The 21,925-nt window shown below is 52.2% G+C and overlaps 7 protein-coding genes across 7 annotated transcripts; 4 read left to right on the top strand and 3 right to left on the bottom strand.

Annotated features, from left to right (window-relative positions):
- Positions 1–473: 473 nt before the first annotated feature.
- Positions 474–1,420, top strand: N7518_003423 (uncharacterized protein; the record flags this gene model as incomplete). Its single annotated transcript, XM_057184350.1, has 2 exons — positions 474–544; positions 631–1,420. 2 exons carry the CDS (start codon positions 474–476, stop codon positions 1,418–1,420), a joined length of 861 nt encoding a protein of 286 aa, XP_057045800.1.
- Positions 1,421–2,128: 708 nt separating this feature from the next.
- N7518_003424 (translation initiation factor 2A) lies at positions 2,129–4,408 on the top strand (the record flags this gene model as incomplete). Its single annotated transcript, XM_057184351.1, has 5 exons — positions 2,129–2,216; positions 2,303–2,372; positions 2,425–2,496; positions 2,554–3,191; positions 3,240–4,408. The coding sequence occupies exons 1-5, from the start codon at positions 2,192–2,194 to the stop codon at positions 4,406–4,408; spliced, it is 1,974 nt and encodes a 657-aa protein (XP_057045801.1). The 5' UTR covers positions 2,129–2,191.
- A 418-nt stretch (positions 4,409–4,826) lies between these two features.
- On the bottom strand, positions 4,827–10,984 carry N7518_003425 (anaphase promoting complex subunit 1; the record flags this gene model as incomplete). Its single annotated transcript, XM_057184352.1, has 2 exons — positions 4,827–8,613; positions 8,679–10,984. The coding sequence occupies 2 exons, from the start codon at positions 10,982–10,984 to the stop codon at positions 4,827–4,829; spliced, it is 6,093 nt and encodes a 2,030-aa protein (XP_057045802.1).
- A 415-nt stretch (positions 10,985–11,399) lies between these two features.
- On the top strand, positions 11,400–13,398 carry N7518_003426 (uncharacterized protein; the record flags this gene model as incomplete). Its single annotated transcript, XM_057184353.1, has 2 exons — positions 11,400–11,458; positions 11,526–13,398. 2 exons carry the CDS (start codon positions 11,400–11,402, stop codon positions 13,396–13,398), a joined length of 1,932 nt encoding a protein of 643 aa, XP_057045803.1.
- Positions 13,399–13,920: 522 nt separating this feature from the next.
- N7518_003427 (RPAP1 family protein) lies at positions 13,921–15,285 on the bottom strand (the record flags this gene model as incomplete). Its single annotated transcript, XM_057184354.1, has 1 exon — positions 13,921–15,285. The coding sequence occupies one exon, from the start codon at positions 15,283–15,285 to the stop codon at positions 13,921–13,923; it is 1,365 nt and encodes a 454-aa protein (XP_057045804.1).
- Positions 15,286–16,381: 1,096 nt separating this feature from the next.
- On the top strand, positions 16,382–18,548 carry N7518_003428 (uncharacterized protein; the record flags this gene model as incomplete). Its single annotated transcript, XM_057184355.1, has 2 exons — positions 16,382–18,075; positions 18,125–18,548. The coding sequence occupies 2 exons, from the start codon at positions 16,382–16,384 to the stop codon at positions 18,546–18,548; spliced, it is 2,118 nt and encodes a 705-aa protein (XP_057045805.1).
- Positions 18,549–19,563: 1,015 nt separating this feature from the next.
- On the bottom strand, positions 19,564–21,389 carry ste7 (MAP kinase kinase Ste7; the record flags this gene model as incomplete). The annotated part of the gene is made up of 4 exons (XM_057184356.1): positions 19,564–20,247; positions 20,307–20,844; positions 20,896–21,053; positions 21,117–21,389. The coding sequence occupies 4 exons, from the start codon at positions 21,387–21,389 to the stop codon at positions 19,564–19,566; spliced, it is 1,653 nt and encodes a 550-aa protein (XP_057045806.1).
- Positions 21,390–21,925: the final 536 nt, after the last annotated feature.

A 21,925-nucleotide genomic window follows, 5' to 3' on the forward strand; every position in this document is an offset into this window, starting at 1 on the left:
GCATGAATTTGGCGTAGTGATTACCAGTATTGAATTTCTGGTAAACACCTTTATGGGGAAAGATGGGCGGGACAGATATTAACCATATGGTGGCTATTAGTGCCCATCACGATAGCTCCGGTTTGTATAAAATAGGGGCGAAATATAACTCTCTAATATTCATTTTCGACCGAATAAACTGGATAATTCAATATCTCGTCAAGAATAGAGCCCCTCTAAGTGGAATAGCCGATCAATAGACCTGGTACTCTCCTATTAATATGGTGGCCCGCAGTATTGTCCCCATGGCCGTTAACTCTCGCGGTATACGCCACGAGGTATGACGTGGGGGGAAATTAATTATTTAGTTCGCAAAGTCCAAGGCCAAGTCCACCCTCCTTCCCTCTTTCTCTCCATCTTCTCTTTTGACAGCTCTCGCATTACTGACTCTACTTAATTTCTAAAGAATTAGTTCATCTTCATATCTTCGCATCATGAATACTCCCACGCTGATCAATTTGCCTCCTCCCCCATCGGACCCCGTCACTCCATCGGATATGGGACCGTAAGAGCTCTCTATAACTCCATCTTCCCTGTCTCTATACGTAGCATGGAGTGTTGACTGACTTGCTAATCAACGGAGAAAATCAGAGGCACCCCCAACTCCGGCACTACATCGCTGTCCGCTCTTTCGACAACAGCCATCAAAGATGGTCACCAGGGCCAACCATTCCCTCACAGCCACCATGCGCACCAGTCCTCCACATCCTCCACAACCCTAGAGGCTGAGCGCGCAGACCGCATCTCCCGTCTAGCGGGCCTTGAGCGCGTTGCCACAGCCCGCGCCGGTGGCCAGACACCCACTAGCCAGCTTCTGCCATATGCCCCAGGATACTTCGAGAGTCAAGCACTGAAGGAGCGCAGCACAGTCGGCAGCGCCAGTGCGACTGGAAGCGTCGCCGGACGCACGACCTGGGCGAGCAGTAGCGACACATACGACGCCGACAAGATGAGCGAGCACGAGGACGACGGCACTTCCAGTGTCAGTAACGTCAGTGATGAAGGTAATGCCAGTCTCGTCGGTTTTGGCGAGGGCGCCAACAGTACTTACAGCGGGCCGATTTCTCGTCCGCCTGGAATGAGCCGTGTGTCCTCTGGAGGTATTGCAGGACGGCCTACTTCTATCGGCAGCTCGAATATCAATCGCCCGAACTCGCTGGCTTCATATCTCCAGCAACAACAGCAACATGCTGGGGAGAGCTCCATGAGGTCGTCGTCGCCGGCTGGGTCAATCACCCCCGAGCCTATCAATGAGGATGCTCGCATGGTGGATGGTATGACTTTTGACTCGGATGTCGTTGATACTACTGTCAGAACTCCACGATTGGTTTCTACACCCGGTCATAGCAGCAGTGGATTTGGCTCGCCAGCCCGGGATTAGTGTCTGGTTCATGCTTTGGTAGATTCAAGAAGTTACGAAGGCGTTTTTCTTTAGTGGCTTGATGCCTCGAATGGATAGCTTTTTTTTTGTGTCTGTTTGGAATTAGCAATGACTACTCCTGTAATTCTAGGAGAAACCTGTGTATTGAGACTCTTCTCTTTCAATTATCTAACGTGTTGGTAACTACCTGGGTCTTCCCTCTAAAGACCATTGCCACCTGTCTTTCCACATAAATACAGACACCTAGACAATATCCTTGCTATTTAACATAGAATAATATATCAGCAAGCTGCCATATAGTCTATCAAGCTCCAAGCCAAGCCCGAAGCCCATGACCTATACAATTGGTGTCCCGGCACAACGCGTATACTGCAGATGACGGCATGCCGCCTGAGCCACATCGCCAAACCCGAGTTTTCTTCCTTTCACTTCTCAACCACCCCAACTACCTTTCTTCGCCCGACCCCTTTTGCTGGCATTGACTTGTCTAGCAGTCTTCTATTCCGCCGACTTGCTGGTTTCACTTGCCCAGAAACCCCACGAATTCCCAATCCGAGAAATACCCCCGAAAAGCCCGTTTCGCTTCGCCTTTGTTCGACTCCCGTTATTTCACCGGGACCGTTGTTCGCTGCGAGACTATTTTGGTCCTATAAGTTCGCTTTGTGATTCGTGTTTCTTCCTAGAAGATTCCATTTTACTTTGTGTTCCCGAAAAGCATTCGATTTCTCTTCTTTTGGTGGATTCATTCTAGACCCGCGAGTCGAAATCAAGATGGCTGCTCCTACGCAACTTGCTTGTACGTGTTTTCCTTTCCTTATACTTGTTCTCGTCAGCTTGTATTTGGCTATGCGAGTGGATCAATGGTTGCTGATAATCACACAGTCCGCACGCTCAAGGGCATTAGCATCATGGATGCTGCCCCTGTCTACCAGCCCCTTTCTGGGTTCGCGAAGTAAGCATTGAGCCAGATAACAAACAAGGGATATCGCTGACTCGTTTCCCAGACCGGAGGGCAACCTCCGCTGTAGCGGCTACTCGCCGTGTGGCCGGTACTTCGCATGGGCATCACCTGAGAAGTAAGTTGATTGCCCCCCGATTCCACGTCCAAAATCTAACATTCCTCTCCAACACAGTGTCACCATTATCGACCCCTCCGTGGGCCAAGTCGTTGGAACCATCCCCGCCGAGAACGTGTTCGAGCTTGGATTCTCGCCACTCGGCACCTATGTGATCACCTGGCAGCGCACATCCAAGGACGAGAACGGAGACGCCGTCAAGAACTTGAAGGTGTGGCGTGCCATTGAGGATGGGGACGATCACACGGTTGTGGGAAGTTTCGTCCAGAAGTCGCAGACCGGTTGGAACTTGCAGTACACTGCCGATGAGCGGTTGTGCGCCCGCACCGTGACCAACGAGGTTCAGTTCTACCAGAGCGACAACCTGTCCACCGTTTGGAACAAATTGCGCGTGGAGGGAGTGGCGGATTTTGCGTTGTCGCCTGGTCAGACTCAGTCCATTGCCGTGTTCATTCCTGAGCGCAAGGGCCAGCCCGCCCAGGTTAAGGTGTTCATTGTCCCGCAGTTCACTTCGCCCGTGTCGCAGAAGAGTTTCTTCAAGGGCGATAAAGTCCAACTGAAGTGGAACGCTTCGGGAACTACTTTGATCGTGCTTGCGCAGACTGAGGTGGACCGCACTGGCAAGAGTTACTACGGCGAGACAACCCTGTACTTGCTAAGCGCTAGCGGTTCATTCGACTCGCGCATTGATCTTGGTATGTCTCCTCACTTTAGTACATGTTGAACTAACTGACACTCCACAGATAAGGAGGGTCCTATTCACGATGTTAGCTGGAACCCCAACTCGAAGGAATTCGGTGTTGTGTACGGCTACATGCCCACGAAGACGACCATCTTCAACTTCCGCGGTGTGCCCAAACACAACTTCCCCCTTGCGCCGCGCAACACCATCCAGTTCTCGCCGCACGGCCGCTTCGTGCTAGTTGCCGGTTTCGGTAACCTGGCAGGACAGATGGACATCTACGATATGGACAAGAACTACCACAAGATCACCACCGTCGAGGCCTCCAACGCCAGCGTGTGCGCCTGGTCGCCCGATGGACAGTATATTCTGACTGCGACGACCAGTCCCCGTCTGCGTGTCGACAACGGCGTGCGCATCTGGCACGTTACCGGCGGTCTCGTCTACAACGAGGAGATGACCGAGCTCTACGACGTCAGCTGGCGCCCGCAGAGCATCGAGCAGCACCCGCTGGGCGAGCCGCTCACCAAAGTGCCTGCGCCCCACCCCTCCGCTCTCGCGTATATGGGCACGCGCAAGGCTCCCGTCAAGCCCGCAGGTGCCTACCGTCCCCCTGGTGCCCGCGGCCAGCTGACCCCGCTCGCATTCAAGCGTGAAGACGAAGGCGGTGCCGCCTTTGTCCGCGATGGCGTGTCCGGCGCCAGCATGAACACTTTCGGCAAGCCCCGTCGCCGTGAGATCCCCGGTGCCGAGCCCTCGGAGGAGTATCTGCCTCCCGGAGCCGCACCCGGCGGCGGCGTCGCCCTGCCTGCCGAGAACCTGTCCAAGTCGGCCGCGAAGAACAAGAAGAAGCGTGAGGCGGCCAAGAAGGCTAAGGAAGAAGGAACCGACGTTCCCGCGAACGCCCCGACTGCGCCCAGCTCAGAACGCAGTCGTAACCGCGGCAAGAATGGCACTACGAATGGAAACGGTCCGGCCAAGTCCGCGCCTACTCCTCCTCCCGCTGCTCCTGCTCCTGCTCCCACCCCTCCTCCCCCTGCTCCCGTGTCTGTTGAGGATTCCTCTGCTCAAGATAAGAAGGTCCGTGGCCTACTGAAGAAGATTCGCGCTATTGATGAGCTTAAAATGCGTCTTGCAGGTGGCGAGAAGCTGGAGGATACGCAGATGAAGAAGATCCAGACTGAGGATGCGGTGAGGAAAGAGCTCCAGGCTGTTGGGTATGATGGTTGATTGGAATTGAACAGAGAATGCGTGATGCTTGATGCTCGACGCTTGACGACGTTATGCAGATTGCACCCTTGCATGGATATACTTATCGACCTGCGTGTATTGCATCTGGTATAGGAGCTGTTCAGATTGATATCGATATCCGTATCAATATCAATACCACTCACTATCAATATAAACTTGAAATGGCTTATAGAATATCTGTAACAATAACCATCTACACTAAATTTACATCTATCTAGAATATCTCACAGATCTGACTCTAGTGGACCAGAAAAGAAGTAGAAAAGAGGTGATACGGCCGAATGAAGGCTCTCGATTGTCTGCAATGAACTTCTGGGAAATTTATATTTCAGAAAAAAAGAAATTAGGAATGCACATGGCATTGAAGACTCAATCTCTCTTCCTAATGCGAATAAAATTATATCTGACTCTCTCCCTCAAGATCTCCAACCTGAACACCCCAAACTTGCCACTTAGCTTCTTCAACGAAGTCCCTCCGCAACCACAGCCCAGACGGCTGACCCTGCGTCGAAGATAGCAGCCCTCTACTCGAAAGATGGTCGCGTTCATCGCCAGGCTGAGTACGATCCAGCCAATCAAATAGCAAACGAAGCTGCCAGATCCGATCACGAATTTGGTCCGGATCAGCGCCGCGACCGCGTGCGGATTGCACGATGTTGCGCACGGTGTGGGACAGAGCGAGTCTCGCATCTACAGCCGAGGTACGCAGCCAAGGTGGTACGGAGATAAGATCGGTGGTGATGCGCGCGGAGCGCATCGGGAAGGAAGATGGGAGGACGAGGGAGCGCTCGCGGATGTCGAGGTCTTGTAGGGATGGGAGGTGGAAGACCCAGTCCCAGGGGTTTTGGGACGGAGTTATCAATGTAGATGCCTTGCCGGTGAGTAGGGCCATGCGGGTTGGCCATGCTGAGGGTGGGAGGCCCTTGGCTGGGTTCGAGAGGGGGCCAGCGGTTGCCGGGAGGATGTCTTGGGCTTCGCTGAGGCCGGTCAGGGTAGAGGCGAATACGGAGGTTGAGGAGCTTGGACTGTAGGTTGCCTTGCGGCGAAGATAGATGGATGGGTCGCCGCGGAGGAACTTTTCGCGCAGGGCATCGTTCTGGCTGAAATCTAGAACGAGCGGCCAGTGGTCTGGTCCGCGAATCTCGATACGGGCGATGCTACTAAGATCTGGCAGTAGACAGGGAGCGCTGACGGTGCGGGTTGTCTCGTCATGAGAAGTGATGGTAATGGGTATCGAAATTGGGCGGCGGGAATCAAGATCACGAGGGATGAGGCATCGCGGTTCAGCCGCGAGAACCCAGAGATGGCGGAAGGCTTGGAGATGGCATTTGTTATCAAGGACAGTCGTTGGGAAGATAGGGTAGAATGCGCATATGAGCGCGGTCACAGCCCGGTTGGATGTGCCAAGTGTATAGCTGCCTCCTCCGAGGAAGAGTATTCCGATAGCCATGTGTGCCGCCATGTGACTGCCATATGGTGTATCAGCGTCGATTCGACCATGGAGCGAGCGCAGGCGCCGGAACAGAGCTAGATCACCCGTGCCGGCCATGACTGCCGCAGCAGATAGGGCTACCAAGTCTTGACAATTCCGAACCGAATTGCGGGCGAGTCTAGCATCGTAGCTTCGCACAGGCAGCCGTGAGATGCGGATAAGCTGGTCTAAATAAAACAACAAAAGATCTCGGGCCTGTGCTTGTCCCGATCCAGCATGGCGGAGACCGACGGCAAAGCAGAGGCCTGCAATAATGTTGAAGAATGGCATATCTTCGCTGCGCAGCCGGCGCACCTCGCTGAGTTGGGATCGTCCCCGGTAGACTTCGGGCAGACTCTGGCTGATCCACTCAGCAGTGGGCTTGATACTATCCCACATGATCAAGTGTCGTGCCAGTGTTCGTAACAGGAAGATATCTGGCCTCACGTAGTCGAAGCGAACAGTAGTATCAGGAATGTCAATCTTCTTCGCTAGTACCGAGTCATTTGTCTTCATGAAGATAATCATGAGAGCGATGGTCGCGCCAGCCGTGGCGCGGTCGAGTACATGAGCGATTTCGACGGTCTTGGTACCCACGGCGATTGACAATAGCCGTTCAACAATGTGCATATCGCGCATGCCCCGCAAGTCATCGCCTTTGCCAAGGTTAATGAAACCGAGGGCAAAGCCTGCGGCCAGACGATATCCTTCGTCGCGGAGTTCTTCTCCGGTAGCAGCAGCTTGCTCGTCCTGCTCACTGTTCTCGATTTCCGAGAGCATGACCTCGCTCATACGACGATGCTGGGAGCCACAGTAAAGTAAACCGATGCCCATAATTCCAGCAGTCTGAGTCAAAGGTGACAGGTTCAACTCAGCTGCTCCAAATGGAAGCATTCTTGTAACATGTACCGAAAGCAAGCGTGTGATTAGAGTATCCATTGTGCCCAGGTATGACGCAGAAAGACCGAGCAGGAGACCAATTGATGTCATGGTATGCTTTGGAGTAAGGTACTTAAAAGCTACCCACTTAGCCAACGATTTAAGATGGCCATTCAGACCCAGAGCCAACAAGAACCCGGCATGACGGTTGGTAAGATCCTGTGGCTTGTTGAACAAGATCCACGACGTATCAATACCCTTCGAAGCCTTGGAGATTGCCAGACCGGTTGAGACTCCGTTGTGGAAGAAGGCCCAGCAGACCTTTTCTTCCGAGAACGCAGATTTATCCGCGCTGACAGTCACATTGTCCGGCTTCATGACACACTGCAGGGAAAATGAAGGGATGGGCAGTTTCTCAGTCAACAAAGGCAATCGGCCACTAAAAGTGAGCATTGCACGACCCGCTGGAGTAGACAACGTCCGGACTGTCACGAGCTGCACGATTTCTTTCTGCGCCTCTAACAAGTCCGAGTCACTCCAGCCAGGTTCGGCTATGCACTCTGCCACCGGTGCTTTGGACTGGTTTAGTAGTTTAGCTGCTTCCATAAATCGCTTATCCTCTCGGAATATCAGCCTGGTGACTGAGTATCGGTCAGCCTCTGCAGAGGCCTCAAACGCATTGATGGTATCAATATCCAATGCTGAGCTGCTGATATAATGGAAATCCCGAACGGCATTATGATTGGGCTGCTGCGGCACTGCCAATGAATTGGGTTGGGCCGGGTTCATCGACATATAAAGGTCTTCTCTGTCAATCATTTCTAGGAGCGTGGCGTTCCAGGACGTGGAGGCTTCGATCTGGCATTGCATGACGGCTTCATAGAGCGGGGCACTGACGCCTTCTGGGAAGCTATCAATGACACTCTTTGTGAAGCCCCAACGCTGCAAAAGCTTGATTTTTTCCAAGGGTGTCGATACACTGTGAACCTCGGTGAAGAATCCATTCAACGCACACGTCCTTGGTGTGATACCGAAACATTCACGCCACATTCGCCCTTTTCTGGGAGTTCGCTCGGCTGCATTCACAATATCAAGGAGAGAAACAAACGGTGTGGGACTCCGATGAGCAGCAGCTCCCATGAGAAATTCGAAGATGGACGGAGGCGGGAAAGGTTCGGCGGGAACCTTTAGCCCAGCGATATGTGTATTATCCTCAAACTGCCAGCGCTCCATACTGGCCATTTCGGTGCCATAATATGCATCCTCGGCCCATGTCCAGGATTCCCATCCTAGCCAGCTGCCCAGTTGTGCAATAACGGGAGCAAGCAAACCTAGAGGTCTTTGGGATTCCTCCGAGTCGCAGGTGGAGAGCTTCTGTTCTTCCCGCAATAGATGCAAGGCTACAAGAACACTGCACAATGCGGTACATCTTGTGTTTTCCGAGAATGCTTCAGAGACAGGGAGGCAGCCGTCTCGGCCAGCAGCCTTGAGGCCTTCGGGACTCTGGAGGAATTCACGGCTGAGGGCGATGCACCGGATCAAGCACGAATTCTGGCGATATGTAGACCGACTTGCGTTGACACCCTTGGGTGCGTCTCCTGACGCGAGACTCTCAATTGCATCTTGTTCAACGATCCATCCCCAGGAACTGTCCATCATCCACGGAGCTACAACGCCGGATGAGCCAGACTCCAGGTCCAGCATGGACTCCCAGCTTTCCAGATCCAGGTGTCCTCCACTACTTGATCTGAGTAGACCCTTTTGCGACGCGTTCGTTTGGGAGTCTGCGTTTGTGGAGGGGTGACGAATGGGGCTGCTAGACTCAACAAGACGACTGTCATGGCGGTCCACTCAATGTTGTTTTCCTCCTTGCCTCGAAGCCATTTCATGACCTCCCACCATGCGACCGTGATGCCATCGCCCGCTTTCTCAGACTCACGCAAGGCAAACATGCAGATTTTGAGTATTTTCTTCACTAGTTCATTGCGAGGCTCCATTCGAATTTGGAGTCTGTGATGCTTTTTATCAGTGTCTACCAGGTCGACTTTCCCGCGGGAGCATCCATGATCAAACTTGTTGAAGACGAGGCTGGGATCTGCCATGACTCGGTGGACACCACTTTCTCTTGGGCGACTCTCGAGTTTGTTGGCAGAGATGCCATCCGGTTCATACAGCTGCAGTGGAACAGGAACCTCAACTTTGACTGGACTACCCCACAGGGTTTGCAATGATAGCTCGCGTTGTCCGCTTTCTGTTTCGCTTAGTGAGAGTATTCGCGAAAGATCCCCATCAGAGATTCTACAAGCATCCAAAACATTTGAGACATTTTGGATCCTAACCGCACGCACGAGTAATGGGGTCTTGGACTTTTTCTTCCGGTTCTTGGGGGCTGGCTGTCGGTCGGCCCTCAGATTCACAATAGTTAATTTCCGTGCCTCCTGGTCCACGATGTATACAGCTAGGGAAGTTGTGTTGCCTTTGTGGGCGCTTCCAAACTCGGTGGATGCCAATGTAGAGATCTTCAACCGGCGAGATGCTGGCTCTTTTTGGAAGCTGCCCGAGAATTGGGACGAGAAACTTTCAACCTTGGTCAATATAAGTTCTTCCGGGAGTCCGGATGTCGATTCACGTAGGGCAATGTTGTCAACCCCGGAAGATAGACTGTCATTGTTGAGCTCTTCGAGTAGCTTGTCCACTGGAGTATCCAGAAAGCTGCCCGCAGTGCTGTAAACAGACCCTGTGCCTGGAGGTAGAGAGCCTCGAGGATTGAAACCAAAGCTTCCACGCATGCTTGCTCCGAGAGATTGCCTGAACCCAGCACCATGAGGCATGTTGCTGGACTGACTGCCAGTAGCCAGGTCCGAAAAAGTGATACGGTCCTGGCTAGTTGCAAGGTCTGTTCGGGCGAGCAGTGAGCTGACTCGCCTCGATGTTTTAAGGGGAACACCGACATCTCCGAAGTCTTGGGCTACTCTCGAAGCCAAGTCGTCTTCAGCATCATTCCTCCCTTCAGATAGCTGAGTGGAAGGCCAGTTGTCAGTCCGAGGCCCGAAGCTCTCTCGGCCTGCTCCAGAGCGAGCGGCTGGTGTTGTCGCGCCAGTCGCCATCCCGAAATGCGAGCTTCGCCTTACTGACCGGGTACCTCCTGTTTCCCGTCTGGTTTTATCTTTCATCGAGCCGCCTGATTCATCATCTTTGTAGCGCGCAGTCCAGATCGTATAAATACCTGTAGTTGTGTTGATGGTAACCACTAGGATCAAAGGACCACTATTTGGTCTGTTGATGCCCGAGAGTTCGTCTTTTGGAGAGATATACACAATCTCATCCACAGGGTCCAACACCTCTAGTCTAGACGGCCTTTTTCTGGTGCTATTGATGCTGCTCTGAAGCCAGCGGGAAGTTTGCGACGTCACAACCAAACCCATCTCGGAATGAGGGTTAATGAGAGAGAAAACTCGGGGTAAGTCGGTGCTTGAGGCTGTATTTGGCACCCAGGAAGGACCTGGAGCAGACGACGATTTCGTCGATGGACGCTTGTTTTTGCTGAGAGAGAATGACTGAGAGGCACCGGGATCAAATAGCGAAGACATGAAGGAATTAGGCGGCGCAGTCGGTTGCTGACTGCTACTATTTTCATCCTGGACCTTTCTTTGGAAAATAAGACCCCGAGGCGTAGCGAAGACCGAGTCAACCTCAAATGGGAGGGGAATTGTATGGCTATTGCCCGCCACGAAGAAGATATGAGCTTGCGATTTGAGAACTACCACCAACGCTCTAGAAAGAGCCTCGTTGGAGTGCTGGGGAGCTACAACCGCCACTCGTGCATCTCCATGTAGATCCAATGTTGAGAAGGTTTCAGTCCGTTTTTGTTTCTGCGTGCCAGTAGTTGCTTCAGGTCGACTTGGAGGCGTGGGTTTGGCGCGTTTCGTGTCTTCAGCGGCAAAACGAGTGAATAAAGCATGTCGAATCTCTTCTTTCTCGGGGTCCATTCGAAATACTCGCTTCACCATCCCTGCGCGGGACCATACAACACAGTGTTTCGTCCATACTAACTCATCGTCCACCGGGCCAGTCAATCCGCTTTCGTCCACGCATAGCGTCCAGTTGTAATGGTCTTCTGAAGGTTCCTGAGGGAGAATTCCCTCTGCGACTAAGTAGGAGATGGCCGAGGGTTCGTGGACGCCCAAAGAGCGAACTGACGCCATGGTGGGCTGCTTAACAGCCGTAGCGATCGTGGTCCGCCGTCACAAACAGTTCTGCAGTCAAACTCGTTGAAATCATTTCCATCGATCATATAAGTCATGCAAGTTCAATTAACGGTGCGCTAAGAACGCATGCCAAGTGGTTGAATGGCGAAGTTGGAAGACGCGCTGGAACACGGATTGGATCAAGTTGTCTTCGCTTTCCCCGACCAAAACAACTTCCTTTCTCCATCTACCCAACCCTCCACTCTCCCTACCTCTAACATCCTTCTCTCAATCTGCTTTTGCATAGGAACAGACGTTCAGTTATCAGATCTTACTTTGACTACAAATCTTCGACTGTCTATCATCCCTGCGGTGCACTGTTGCGCCTGTGCTCGAAGCTACCTGTAGCTCGACAGCATCGCCAACTAACACAATGCCCTCATTTCCCACTACGCCCTTGGTGCGGCCTAGGGAAGATGGCTTGCAGATCAGGTATGAGTGATGCGCTTAGGTCACGATACTTGGATTGACGCTAATCTCGTTTTTGCAAAATCTTTAGCTATCCGCTCTCCCATCGCATTCACACAGCAAAAGGCTACCCACTTCGAGCTCCGAATGGCTCCTCGATCATCATTTACGGTTACGATACTGGATTAAAAATTGTGTGGAGAGGAGGGAAACGGTTTGCCGAACTAAAGCTGACTCGGCCTCAAGCGAAGCCCAAGCCAGCAGGAAACAATGCGGATTCCGATTCAGTCATGATTATTGACTCCGATGACGAGGACCCTCAACCAGCACAAGAAGAACCTGTGGTTGAATTCAGTCTAGAGGAAAGCGAGGTTGACCCTGCTGCTCCGTACGAAGAGATTCTGCGACAAATTGATATTCCCCTTGGAAGCCAGGTGCTAGAAGTGGCGGTGCCCCGTGTTCTCCCCGAGGAAGCTCGCTCGCCTTTAGACCCCTTCCCACCTATACTGAGAAACACAATTGTTGTGTCGGTAGTTTGTTCGGACCTGTCAACAAAAGTTGTGACTCTACCACTTGTGCCTCCTCACCCTAGGCAGACGGATTCAAAAAGCTGGCGCATCCAAACCCTCTCGATCAATGGGGCCACCACTCATCAAGATATTCCACGTGGTGTATCTATCACATTCACCTGTCATGAATTTGAGGATGAGCAAGACCAGCGAAAATCGCGGGGCCGATTTGGAAATTTTGGTAAATGGGATCTGCTTGTGGCCACGCATTCTGCAGAGGGATGTGGCGTGCTGTTGCTGCACCGGATTCCGATCCGCGAGGAATCCTCTTTGCGTCTCGTGGAAGAGGACATTATCTCTCAACGGCGCCTCTTGCCGGCACCTGCACAGACGATTGCCTTCAACCCATCCACATGGCCATCCCCCCGTCATGCCAACCTGCTTGTCGCATTCTACAGCGGATGTGTGAAGATTTATTCTTGCTTTGTTAAAAAGGCCTCGAAATCCTTGCGACGGGCTTCGATGCCAGTAGAAGAATATGAAACTATCGACACGGAAGGTCGCTGGTTGATCAATTTGTACCCCGGCTTTGAGCAAGGGCCCGGCGGACTTCCCCGGCGGAAGAGAATCATTGATGCCGACTGGGTGCTTGGCGGCCGAGCAGTTATGGTGCTTCTCGAAGACGGCGAATGGGGCGTATGGGATATCGAAGGTGCCGGTCCTGGTGCTGTCAAGGGCCCGCTGCAACGTCAGACGAGTGTCCAAGGTGTGACTGGCGGCTCCTTGACAGCATACGCTGTCTGCGGTCGTATTATGACACCACTTTCCAACACCAACTCCGAAACAGAGCAGCGACCCCGGTTCGCGCCTATGACACCATCCACAAGACGGGTACGTGAAGATGGATTGCTGAAGGGATCGATGAGCACAGCCAGTCCGTCTCACCGTGGCCAAATCTCTGTCTTGCAGACAAATCCATCCTCGGACGTATTGCCTGACGAATCGATCCTGCTCCGTCACGGCCGCCAGAGCGCGGTCATCACGAGCTTACTGTCTCTGTGGCGCAACGCTGTCAAAACCACCGGCACTTTTGATTCCTCAAACCGATGCCGCGTTTCTCCTTTCCAGGACGTAAATTTGATGGGCCAGAACTTCCAAGCAATTGGACACATACCTGCACCGGCACGCCGATCACGGCAAGCAGTGCGGCAAGTCTGGGATGTACTTGTGGCAGCAGAGCACCAGATCATGATTCTCGCCCCGAGGTTGACAGAATCCATCGAGGAAAGCCTGCCCGTAGTGAAACAGGAAGAAACAGAAGAGACCGACCAGCTGATGCTCCGACGAGGCGAACTGGATGTGGAAGGAATGGGCCGCCTACTGAATGGTATGGCCGGCGGAAACGCGTCTATGCGTATGGGCAGCCCTGTAAAGCGGACCCGCGTGTTCGCCTGATCTCAGTCATAGTCTACTAATACCCATACTCCAAGTTTCTTGCTTCTGTTATGCTCACGTTCTACTCATTCATAGGATACTATTCGCGCTGTAAGGTGGAGCGCAAGGCGAGATCCATGCCTTGAAATTCCTTCCTCGGAAGTGAATAAGCTCTGTATCGGATGCGATATATCAATGACCGTTGCAAAAAGTGCTATGCACGACCCTGACATTGCAATTGAATGTTGCAGTGCAACATTCCGTTGCAATTCTCGTATTTGGCTTTGGGTTCCCATCTTCGTCTCTGTTCTACTGCGGATATCGATCTGTCTCTCGACGAATCTTACATCGATGGCCGCGGGGGCAGAGGAGGGGATGGCCAAAGTTGGATGCGAGTGAACATGGGTATGATGGGACATTTCAATTAGAAAGCGTAGATGTGCACCTGATACAATTGAATATTATCATGACTTTTTTGTACTGTATGCATAAACATATATATCATGTTAGTTTCCTCAGCCGAACAAAATGCAACGACATCATCTATAGAGATCGATGCTGGTTTTCCTTCAACAACCCACGATCACCACCTCCTCCCTTCTGCCACAACCATATACCCTCAACTGCCCATGCAGCCGCACTAGCATGACGACCAACACCGGATGCAAGAGGCAAGTCACTACCCTCGGCATCTTTTATATTTTTGCTCTTATCTCTACCCTGGGTCTGACCAGCAGCGCCATCGGCCTCGGCAAGCATACCAGCAACAATGCCTTCCTTTTCAATAACGAACCAGAGTCCATCGGACAACTGCCCGCCCCGCTCTCCAAACTCTGCTCGACCGAGACGGAATAAGATCCGGCCAACGACCTGCCACGCGATGCATCGCTGCGCGGGGAACGTCGAGCGTGCCAGAATCGCCAGCTCGGGGATCGTGTAACCCGCGGCATGCGGATCCTCGCCGTGATGGTGCAGGCCCATGGTTGTCGGGAGGGAGAGGGATGTTTCGGGAGCAAGGATGGTGCCTCTTAGTGAGAAGCGGATTGCCGAGGGCGCCATTGAGATGGCGTTGCTGGCTGGGTGGTAGGCTGACGTGGAATCTGGGTCTTCTTCGTCGGCGGAGAGAGGCTGCATCCAGGAGAGCGTTGATGGGTCCTGTGCTATCTCGGGGAAGTAACGTGACTGGAGATCTGCCAGGAAAGACGGTGAAGATGGGTCTAGGACTGGCATCGGCGCTTTTGGCTGGGGGAAGTGGAAGGTTTCGAGAGTAGCGGGGTCAAGGGAGGGCCGTTCAGAGGCCGGGTGGAGGTCTTGTGGGAGGTTGGGTGGAGCGAGATCTTCATTACGGGGGTGCGGCTTAGGTGATGGTTTGGGTAGAGAATGCTGTGCGCTTGGAGCAGAAACAGGTGCAGACGAAGGAGTGTTGAAGGAGACTGATTTTTTTGGTTTAGATTTTTCGTCGGCCACAGGTGCCGGCGGTTCAAATCCAGTCTTTTCATCTTCTTCAATATTTGCTCTGCGGAGGAATCGTGCAAGAAGTCCTGGGTCCATCTGTTCCATCAGCTCCTCTCGCTCCTGTTGAATCTGCGCGTCTGACATTGCCGCCAGCTGACGGCGGTTCTCCTCATCGATGGATTTCTTGTCATCTTGGATTGTCGGTTGAGTAGGTACAGGAGTCGGAGGAGTGGACTGGTTTGCTCGTCGCTGTTTAAAGGAAGAGGGCTTGCGCGGGCGAGGGGCAGGGAATCCAGTCGATGACGACAAGGTCGGCAATTTAGGCGCGGGGGGAATGGCGGTGGGGGGAGCCCGTTCTTGGATCTCCCCGATCAGAGAGAATGGAGAGGGGATTTCTGGAGCACCAGATTCATCATCCAGGTCGAGAAGGAAGCGTTCACCTCGAAAAGCCATGATGCGTAAATACTGGTGAAGAGGAGAAAAAAAGGTTATGTCAGCGCGGGGAGATCCAAGATGCGGCTCCCAAAGCTAAAATGGGGCTGCAGAAGAGGCTAACCGGAATGGGCTAGTGGAAGATGGCGGATGTGCTAGTCCCAATTGGATTCCTCACATTGGTCCGTGGCATCTACAATGTTGTATACGGCCTGTGTTGATTTTTCTATGCTATATAAGACCGATGGAAGACTGATTAGGATCATTCATATCGATGGGAATAGAAAGAAGAATGTTGGAGGGGTTTTCCCTCAGCTAAACGGTTCTTATGCACGTCGACGTCGATATTGTCGTACCTATCATGAACTTCCACAGGGAATACACAGGCAGGATCAATATTACATAGACTCTATTGTCTATAAGATGGAAGAAATAGTCAGTCTAAACCAGATATAATCCCAAAATATAGCGAACATCTGATTTGAATCACATGAGGCCATTCGGTAAATGAGGCCATTCCGGTATCAGGTACTGCGCACAATTTACGGTTCTAAGCTAAACGATCCGCAAGGGAATTATGGATATGATCTCCAATGCTCCGTGACTTCAGGAAACGAGAATTCTACATAAGATAGAGGGCAAGCATAGCGCCACGATCCCTCTCTATATACCGTTCTATAGCAATTTCCCCATATCTCCGACGTACTATAGAGCTGGACATATCAAATTGCCAGTACTTTGCCAAATGTAATGTGTTGTTTGATCCATAACCTGCTTGCTCTCGTCCCCTTTCTTCCCTTTTTCCCTCTTTTTTTCCCTTCGTCTTCTCCCTTTCTATTTCCGCTTTCGCTCTCTTTTTCCTCTCAACATTTTCCCCTTCCCCCCTTCCGCTCCTCTCGCTTTTTTTTCTGCTTTTCCCGCGCTTCCTGGCTGTTTTCTCTCTGCCTACCATCTTATCTTTCTGGTGTTCCTCTTCCCCCCAAATCTCTGTTTGCCGACCTGATACCGACACGTTTCACCACTTTGCGTCAACTCAACGCCTTCATCCCGATTTTGACTAATTCCATCACTTTGTCAATTTTCGGTCTGTTAATTGGGATTGGGATTGTGCTAAATTATGTCGGACCCTGCTAAGATGGGTATACAAAAAGAAGAAGGGCCCATTGACGATGTCAAATCCGGAGCAGGCGCCCGACGTGCCTCCGGTACCGCCAGGCGGTCGCGTCGTAAGAAGGACGACGACCCCGACAAGGACAAGGACAAGACCAAAAAGGACAAGGAACCGAAGGAAACGAAAGAGAAACCGGTCCGAGCTCCTCGTCGGCCACGGGAGAAATCCAACACCACTGCTTCCCGGAAAAAGCCCAAGCTGGAACCCGCGGAAGAAAGGGCTGCTCCAGACGCTCGCAGCCCTCCACACACCCCTGCAACGCCTCAACCTGCACAGCCCGCTCAACCAACTCAACCTACGCAACCTCAAATAGCTCCACCGCCTCAACCTCCTCAACAACCTCAACCTGCTCCGACTTCATACTCAAATACACCCTCCCATACAGCCCCAGGAGCTTTGTATCAGCTGTCACAACCCTCCCGCCCACAATCGCAACCTCCAGTACCGCAACCGCCACCTCAACGAACCAGCGGGCAAAACTTCGACCCCATTCGCTCTGCGTTTGACAATCCATCTCCAGCGCCCTCATACAGTCCTTCTACTCGCGCAATCTCTCCTCGCAATGCTTATCGTGCCAGTGCATCGCCGGCGATCTCAAGCATTATCGATCCACCAGCCCAGAACTCGCAACCAATTTACAACACCCTTCAGCGCTCCTCTTCTGGCCATGTATCCGGCCTCTCTTCGCCAGCACTGTCTGCGATGGTTTCCACCTCTCCACATCCGTCCTTAGCACCCCCCGTTTCCTCCGCTGCCCGTGGAGCCATGCACATCCCGCAGGCCATGTCGCAGTCTACCCCCTACACCACCCCATACCCACCTACCGAGCAGCGGCCAACGCCAACGCCATCACAAACTCCTAAACCCGAACCGTCTCCGCCGGTGCAACCTCAGCCTCCCGCGCAACCCGAACCCGCTGTTCTGTCGACTCCGCCCAGACAACAACCAGCCGAATCAATGGGAATCGATCCCACAGAGCAGCTTGAACCTAGCGCCAAAAAGGAAAAGAGTACAGCTACTGCACCGACATCAAAGGCCTCATCTCCCAAGCCAGCGCGATCTGCCAAAGATGCTCCTCAACTGCCCCAAGGATCTGGCATGATCACAAACGCGCTGTTCGGCGGAGGAGAGGAACCTGCAAAGTCACCTGACTCACGTAGCGCACCCAGCATCATCGTTCATGTTCCGCTACAAAAGGGCAACCAGATTGTCAACTTTGCACGGCTTGCAGAAGAGCAATATGGCTTCGCTGCCTTGCACCCTCGGCTGGCCGCTCACAAAGCACGCATGGCTCGTGTGGCAGCTGCTGCGGCCGCGTTAGAACGAAATGATAAGACTGCCAAAGGGATATCTGCCAGCGAGAGTGCCGATGAGGATCTGAGCCTCGATGCAGAACGCGATAGTGATATGGATGGCGATGTTCCCATGGGTGGTACTGGCACAGGAACCAACGGTGCGCCCTCGGAGACTAGCGATGGAAAGAAGAAGCGACGCAAGAAGGTTGAGGAATATGACCGTGATGATCCATTTGTGGATGACACCGAAATGGTGTGGCAGGAGCAGGCTGCTGCCAGCAAGGACGGGTTCTTTGTCTACAGTGGGCCACTAGTCCCGGAGGGAGAAAAGGTCCAAGTGGAACGGTATGTCTACTCATTGTCCCCTTACTACACATTTACTAATTATCTGCAGCGCCGATGGTACAATCAAACGTGGCCGCGGCCGTGGGCGAGGAACAGGCCGGGCTCGGACCGTGACCTCACACCCACACGTTCCTATTGCAGCTGCCGTGCCCGTCTCCCAAGATACTGGCCTGCCATTACGTGGACCTGGCTCTCGAGGTGGCACCTCACGCCGACCGCGGGGCAATAAGAGAGCCGATGGTGGCAGCGACCGCGCTGCTACCGCAGCCTTCACTGCATCCGCTTCCCATGAAAGCCGTGGTGGCCGTGGTGGCGGCACTGGGAGCTCTGGTCGTGGTGGAACTAACAGCACTCGGGGTGGAAAGTCGTCCATATCAATCCCGATGCCAGATCTTGCTCCTGCGCCATCGGGTGTTGCCCATGGACCCCCTGCTCACAGTTCGCTAGCTAGCCCAGAGCTCATGATGAAATAGAGAACATGTTGACTGATTTTTCGTGGCGTTTGTTTGGTGGTCGGAGCTTGATGACTTTGTTTGGTTTTATTTGCGCTATCATTTTGCTCACAGGTATGATTTGCCCACCTATTACATTTTTTTTTTTGTTGTCGGACTCGAGAAACCGTTTGCTTTGTGAACACATGGACTCTCTATGTACACCTCGGTTATGTTATTATGGCTGAATATCTTAATTTTCAGCCAGTGATTCAAGACATTCAAGATGCTTCCAATGGAACACGCTTAGACTACGTCATCCTTAGGCGCCTCAGATATTGAGTTTGTTTTACCTTTGTCGATTCTTTGTATGAAACAAAGGTGGTGTTTCATGTTTTATGATATGAAACAATATGCAGAGTCTAAAGTACTCTATGAAACAAACCTAAACTGGTGTTTATAGATACGCTTCCAAAAGACGTACAAGTACCAGTAAAAATATTATATCAAATGTAATTACTGACCTGTCCTATATCTATCGGTCCTCTGTAGGCATGAGTCTAGAATAAGTGGTTTATTGGAAATATTGATCGGACGCATATCCATAGAAAGAGTACAACATATGAAATTGCACTTATGTACGCCGTGTAATGCAGGAAAACATCCCAGCAGCTAAAGATAGAATCGGAAATGAACAAAATAGGGTTCGTTGCGATATGTTTCGAAGCAGAGTCATTGAATGAGAAGTAAGAAGGAGAAAATAGAAAGAGAGAGAAGAGAGAGAGATATACCCATAGATCAATGGAAGAAAAAAAGAAAGTCCTGTTAGGGCAGCTTGCCTCGGGCTCTCTTTTCTTTGTTCCATCAAAAGCGCCGTGATAACACACCAGACAGAACAACACAGCCGACAAGGAAATAACAGATATCCACGATCATCAAAGCCGAAATCGTATCACATCGACTTTTCAGGTGTATGTGCACGTTACCTGGACATAGACATGACAATGGAAGGAAATAGAACCAAGACATCCAAGTACATTAACTAGTCGTCACCAAATTACCGGGGCGTACTTCCTGGTTGAGTGCGCCAGTTTCCGCCTGATGGAACAGGCAATGGGGGAGGCGGGCCGTTCGGAGGCGCAGTGCGGATAGGCATCGCCGTGGAGTGCAGGTTCGTGCGGGGATTAGAGTTGTTGGAGCTGGCGGAGCGAGGGCTCATGAATGGGCGAGATGGGGCATCGATGGCAGAAACGGGCTCGTTGAGCTGCTGACGCATCGCGCGACGACCGTATCGGCTGTCCTCGTCGTTTGCTTCCAGCGAGAGGTGCTCCAGAGAGGGGGGTGGTGGAGACCGCGTGGTTCGGGACGAAGACGATGAGGAATATTGAGGCTGGGGCTGGGGCTGCGACTGAGGCTGGGACTGAGGATAGTGACGGTAGCTGGATGGGAACTCGTTGGCGATCTTTAGAGGGATTTCGCCTGATGCTGGGTTTGACGGGAATGGTGACTGCTGTGGGGTTCGTGTTTGCTTGTTGACGAGAGGGGGTTTCCCGATAGTGCCTGATATGGGAGCTGCGGCGGGAGACGATTTTGGGGTTGGTTTCGAGGCCTCTCTAGAGAGTTGGGTTGATATTGGTGGTCCCAAATAGGACTTGCGCTTTTCTTGGTCCATCATGCTCATTGCCCATCCTTCGAGGTTGACTGGTGTGCGCTTCGCGGCCTGCAAGAAGGCATCTTTGTCCTGAAAGGAGTTAGTACATGTGAAAAAAAGCTACAGGTCAAAAAGAGAGGTGAACATACATAAAGCTCTCGTGGGGTTGGGCGCTCTTCGGATTTCTTCAAGAGACACTTCCCAACAAAGTCATGTAGGATAGGCGGGAAGGCATCGCTCTTGGGCAGCTTGGGCGCTGTCTCGTGCACGATTTGCTGAAGTAGATCCAAAATTCCCATCGGCCCTGTGCTAGCACGGTTTCCGGCACCAGAGTCGGAGTGATCGAAGGGGAACTTTCCAACAGCCAGCTCCATGACCGTCAAGCCCACGCTCCACACGTCGGAACGGACCGTATAGGCGCCTCCCTGAATTCGTTCGGGAGCCATATATGTGGAAGTGCCAACAAATGTATCGGCAATCGAGTTAACTGTCTCGGTAGCAACACCAAAGTCACAGAGCTTGATGTTGCCGCGGGAATTGAGTAAGATATTGGACGGCTTGATATCACGATGCATGATGCGGTGGGTTTCGTATAAGTAGACAAGGCCAGCCAAGACGGACTCGGTGATCTTTCCCAGCACATCGACTCGAACAGGGCCGAAATCTTTAGAAACGCGGTCGAGAGATCTGATGGCCCGTCAGCTATATCCTCTTTGTTTCCCATATCGGTCCACCTACCCGAGGTCCATATATTCCATGCATAGCACAATATCTCTCGCTTCGTTTTGGAATGCACCATAGAAAGTGACAATATTGGGACAATTGCAGTCATGTCCGACTCGAAGTTCTCGTAGAATCTGTTTCCGCACGTTCTCTTTGGCTTCCACACGGATAATCTGCGGGCATAAGGAAGATTAGAGCTGACCAACAAGCAAAAACACACCATAGACAATACACACCTTTCGAGCCATCACCACCTTAGTGGATGCATGCATCACCTTGGAAACAGTACCTCCATTTCCGGCGCCGAGTTCCTTCAATGTGACTAGGTCTTCACTGCGAAGATCGAGGCGAAACTCCAGACCGATTTCGAGCGTATCTGTGTTGCTGAGTTCGCTATTACCAGCAGACCCAGCCTGTGTATCGCCATCGGCAGGTTTAGGGGCTGCATTGAGAGCAAGACCTTTGACATTCTTTCGTTTCAACGTCCGAGCCTTGAACTGGTCCGTCATGGCGCCTGGAGGGGTTGGACTTGCACAAGGGGAAAGTTGTGAAAGAAAGAAAACGAACAGCCCAGCGCCTGAGTGATATCAAGTCCGGGTTACCCAAGCCGATGGGATCAGAGTGGTCAAAACGAACCCCCGAGCTAGCGGCGGGGAAGTCGATATCACCTTGCGATGTTCTTGGCGACGCTGATTGGACCTTTCGGGCGCGTCGCTTCGACCAACTATGACCAAAATGTGCCGGTCGGCGGCTAACAGATATTGGATTTTTCTTACAGGTATGAAGGGAGAAACTGGGAGATGATCTTCAAGAACTATGAAAGCCACTGCAATCAATGAAACAACAAGTGTTTCGGGGGTTCCACCAGCCTTTTGGGCTAGCTTGGGTACTTGTGGCTTTACACAACGGGGTTTACGGCTAAAATGAAGTGGATAACACTATTCAAACTCGGGCACGTTCAATAGTCTCGGCCCTACATCAATAGTGTAAAGCGATATGCATATTGAGGATCCGACCAGGGCATCGTTGAATGTACACAAAGACA

The sequence above is a fragment of the Penicillium psychrosexuale genome (assembly GCF_028828465.1).
Source record: "Penicillium psychrosexuale strain IBT 29551 chromosome Unknown utg000002l, whole genome shotgun sequence".
NCBI classification, from domain to species: Eukaryota; Fungi; Ascomycota; class Eurotiomycetes; order Eurotiales; family Aspergillaceae; genus Penicillium; species Penicillium psychrosexuale.